The sequence below is a fragment of the Sinocyclocheilus rhinocerous genome, unplaced genomic scaffold (assembly GCF_001515625.1).
Source record: "Sinocyclocheilus rhinocerous isolate Xijiao unplaced genomic scaffold, SAMN03320098_v1.1 scaffold2653, whole genome shotgun sequence".
In the NCBI taxonomy this organism is placed as follows: Eukaryota; Metazoa; Chordata; class Actinopteri; order Cypriniformes; family Cyprinidae; genus Sinocyclocheilus; species Sinocyclocheilus rhinocerous.
In genome coordinates, this window is record NW_015664693.1 from 103,075 (window position 1) to 107,096 (window position 4,022).

Genomic DNA, 4,022 nt, shown 5'->3' on the forward strand with positions numbered 1-4,022 from the left:
ACGCAAGCTTCAGATGAAGAAGTGAATGATGTGTGCTCCCGGCGCTTATTTATACTATAGTCGCACCGGTAGTGACGTCATGGCTGTCGCCGGCCAACGAGTTGGTGTTTTTTCAATGTATGCTTCAGACATGGGTCACGACGAGGCGTTCCCCATAGCGACCCCTAGAGGACGCAGTGTCTCGTTCCCTACTCAGGGAACCATGGTTACATAAGTAACCTGAGACGTTGTTCCCTAATAGAGCTAATGAACTAAATTTATTCTTCAATAAACAAGATAAATACTTATTAGGTTTATTTCCGTGTTCATTCAATCTTTGCTTTGAAAATAATATTTTAGTGTTGGCCTGCTGCGATAACAGTGAGTCCAGGGAGGCACGTATTGCACTCAGTTTCTCCAGATTAACGGGAGAAGGATTATTTATGTGATCTTCAGTAGCAGTTTTGAGTTCTAGTTCCAAGTGCTCCTGCTTCTCTACTTGTTTCCGGTTTTTTTGTAATGGAATAAGATATGACTAGTCCTCTGATGTAGGCTTTACAAGTCTCCCATAACAGGGATGCATCAGCGATCGACTCTGAAATAATTGACCAAAAAATCTTGAATTCAGCATTAAGATGCGAAAGAAACATGTTATCTGTAAGCAATAGTGTGTTGAATCTCCAGCGCTTAGTAGATTTTGAAGGTCCTCCTACTAACATGTCCAGTGTTACCATAGCATGATCGGAAACTACAATAAACCTTTTTAGAACACCGCAGGAAAAAAAAAATACAATAGCTGCATTTCACAGCATTTTCAAGTGTGCTTCCCTGATGATTTTGCGCTGTTGTGCATACGTGAGCATTCACTATGTACCTGCATAAAGCATGTGTTCAGCTCCCCAGAGAGAAACGTGCTGTGCGTGCAGATCGTACGTGTGAAAGGTTAATTCTCACACCCTCAGCAGTCTGCTCCCTGCGCTCGCGTACGACTCTTTATCCAGCATGTGGCCTTTTCCTCTCGTCCCTCTTCAGGAAGGCCGCGCTCCGCCGCCGTTTCCTATCCTAACCTCCTGCAGACCTGGCCTCTCATTGTTTCTGTCGCTCTGTTATTTCTACTAATGGAATTTATCATTATCACTAAAAAAGCTCCAGTCACGCACTGCTGAGTCGACTGTATTGTCAGTAGTCACGTTAGTCTAATATGACTGATAACTGCATTAGAGACAAAGCTGGAAAAGCTACAATTACTTTTACAGTAATGCATTTACAATGAAAGTCTATGGGCCAAAACATTTAAGGGAGTTTAAATGCAAGAATGTGAAGCTTGTAGTTTGTTGCAGCATCTGAATTTAAGCTTTATTTAAAATTTGACATTGTTTTACACAGATAACATCAGTAATTTGCTTGTAAATCTCTCCTTATGCTGAATAGTATCACCAAATCTTAGATTCAGTCTTTTTGTAATTTTGTTTTCATTAAATTTGCACAGGTTTTTGTATTGATCTGAGCTCATGCACCTCAGTTTGGGAGTGAAAAAATCATTATTTGTGGATAATTTTAGCAATGTTCAATTAAAAAAGTGCATGAGCTCTGATCAGTGAGGCCTATGATTAATCAGTTCCAAAAAGAAATATTGTATCCAAGATTTGGTAATAATATAGAATAATGAGTAGGGTTGGGTATCGTAGGAATTTTATCAATTGCAATTACGCTTCCAATTCTGCTTATCGATTCCGATTCTTATCGATTCCCATTTTCGATTCCAATGTGGTTAAAAAAAATGAAGTCAAACATTTAGATATCAAGCTTATTCATTTTGTGTCTCTTTTTGCAAAACATTAAATTGCTGCTGAACACCACGAACAAAAATCAAAAGGCTACATAAAAACTGGACTCGTTCAAGAGCTGTTTGTGTGCAAAATAGAGCTGCACGATTCTGGATAAATTTAAACTTTATAAATTGATTTTTTTTTTTGTAGTTCTCTCACAATTCTGAAGAAAGAATATTAGACAACTAAACAAAATCTCATGGAATTTATGAATGGAATGATTCAATGACTCGATCAAGATTTACTTGTTTCATTACTGGATGAATCAGTGTTTTTGAATGAATCTCTTGAATGAATGATTCAAAGACAAATGCATTTTTAACAGCCTCTTTTCGCCACCTAAAAATAAAAGATGCGCACACAGGAATTGATAGGTGGAAATGAATTTTTAATTATCCAATTCCTGACCTTAAGTATCCGATTCTGGAATTGGAATTGATTTTTCGATTCCCAACCCTAATAATGAGAGATTGGCAAGCAAATTTTTGTAGGTCAGTCATTTTTGACCAGGGACACCACAAGTCTAAAAATCCTAAAAAATAAAAATAAAAAACCCAGTTTTGGGGGGGTTGTAATACCCTGTGTGAGCAAAGTCATTAAGTTTTAGTCAAATGTGATAACACTGACTAGCGATTTCTGGAAAACGAAAATCATCTGTCAAATTGACTGGAACACAACATACTTCCATTTCAAGTGCTCTTCTGTAAACACAATTTTTGCTCATTTTTACAAACTGATTATTTTCAAACTTATCTTCTGTGCTAATTGACATTATACTCTGTATTTTACATGTAATCACACTAATTGTTTGTTGTGGGTATTTTCACAATGAGAATTTTAAGTATTTAGGTTTTGTCTAATGATAAACCTGATCTCATAATTAATTTCTGTGTTATTCGTGTCTTCAGGAAAATGGGGGCGTACTGCGGATATTTCCAGAGAGTAAAGCACAGTTTGCAGACATTGAACCCAAATTTGACCGCTTGGTTTTATTCTGGTCTGATAGACGAAACCCTCATGAGGTCCAGCCTGCATATGCAACAAGGTTATCATCATCATCATCATTAATGAAGCACATGACAAACACACTCTACACATGCAATGAATTTTCTTCTCACATTATGTTTTTGGTCTAGTCCTGTTTTTTATCTCATAAACTTTGTCTTTCTCATTGTGTAGATATGCCATTACCGTGTGGTATTTTGATGCTGATGAGCGGGAGAAAGCTAAAGAAAAGTACCTAACAGGTAAGCTCATAGTTCACCCAAAAATAAAAAAGTTATTATTTTCTGTGGAACACAAAAGAAAGATTTATGCAGTCTTCATTTTGACAGTTCAAACCACAGAAGGCCATCTACGATGTAGATGAGTTTCAGATTTGGAGAAATGTCCAAAGAGTCCAAACAGCTGATAAAAACATCACAATAATCCACAAGTAATCCACACCATTCCAGTCCATCAATAAATGTCTTGAGAAGCCAAAAGCTGCGTGTTAATGCCATTGTTAATGTAGAAAATTCTGCTGTGCTCTGATTGGTTGACTGAGTCCTGATAAGAACACCTGTGGCCTCTTACTAATCAAGCCTCAGTCTCAATGTGTTCTTGTGTGTGAGAAGCCGTCTCTCTCTACTCATACATGGCCTGTGTGGAATTGTTGTTGACAATAAATCAACAATTACCAGCACTTGTAACCATGGAAATGTCTACTCCTACATGTTGAGAAAATAAACTGGAAACATGAGATTGATGACTGAATGAGTTTTAATGGATTCACCATTCCGGTAGCAATAGCCAAACCAGCCTAATATTCCTTCCAATTTTCTATAGTTAAGGTGTTTTAACTTCAGACCATTGCTAAAATATGAGTCCTCTGCCCATAATATTGCTTTCTCTAGTAAAAAAAAAAGTTGTCTTGTCTGAATCAGGAGAGAAATCTGCACAGATCAAGCAATGTTTACAGGCCAAAACAAATATGTGGGTGGATTTGGATGTCAGAGACAACAGGAGATGAACTTTTTCACTGGAGGAAGCGTTATTATTGATTACAGACTCTATTTTAGCCGGAAGCAACAGTTTAAAGTTAAAACATCTTAATAATGGATTTCTTTCTGATAAACACGCAGCTTTTGTCTTCTCAAGATGTTAACTGATGGACTGGAGTGCTGTGGATTACTTGTGGATTATTGTGATGTTTTTATCAGCTGTTTGGACTCT

The 4,022-nt window shown here is 37.2% G+C and overlaps 1 protein-coding gene across 4 annotated transcripts in view; it reads left to right on the top strand.

The window, feature by feature from the left end:
• Positions 1-4,022, top strand: part of LOC107730384 (egl nine homolog 1-like) — a 34,280-nt gene that overhangs the window by 28,121 nt on the left and 2,137 nt on the right. For 3 of the 4 annotated variants that reach the window (XM_016541209.1, XM_016541210.1, XM_016541212.1), the window contains 2 exons: positions 2,717-2,853; positions 2,988-3,055. In XM_016541209.1, the coding sequence (XP_016396695.1) occupies positions 2,717-2,853; positions 2,988-3,055 (205 nt within the window). Of the gene's footprint in view, positions 1-2,716; positions 2,854-2,987; positions 3,056-3,142; positions 3,215-4,022 lie in introns of those variants that run through there. The other variant, XM_016541211.1, reaches the window with a different exon arrangement.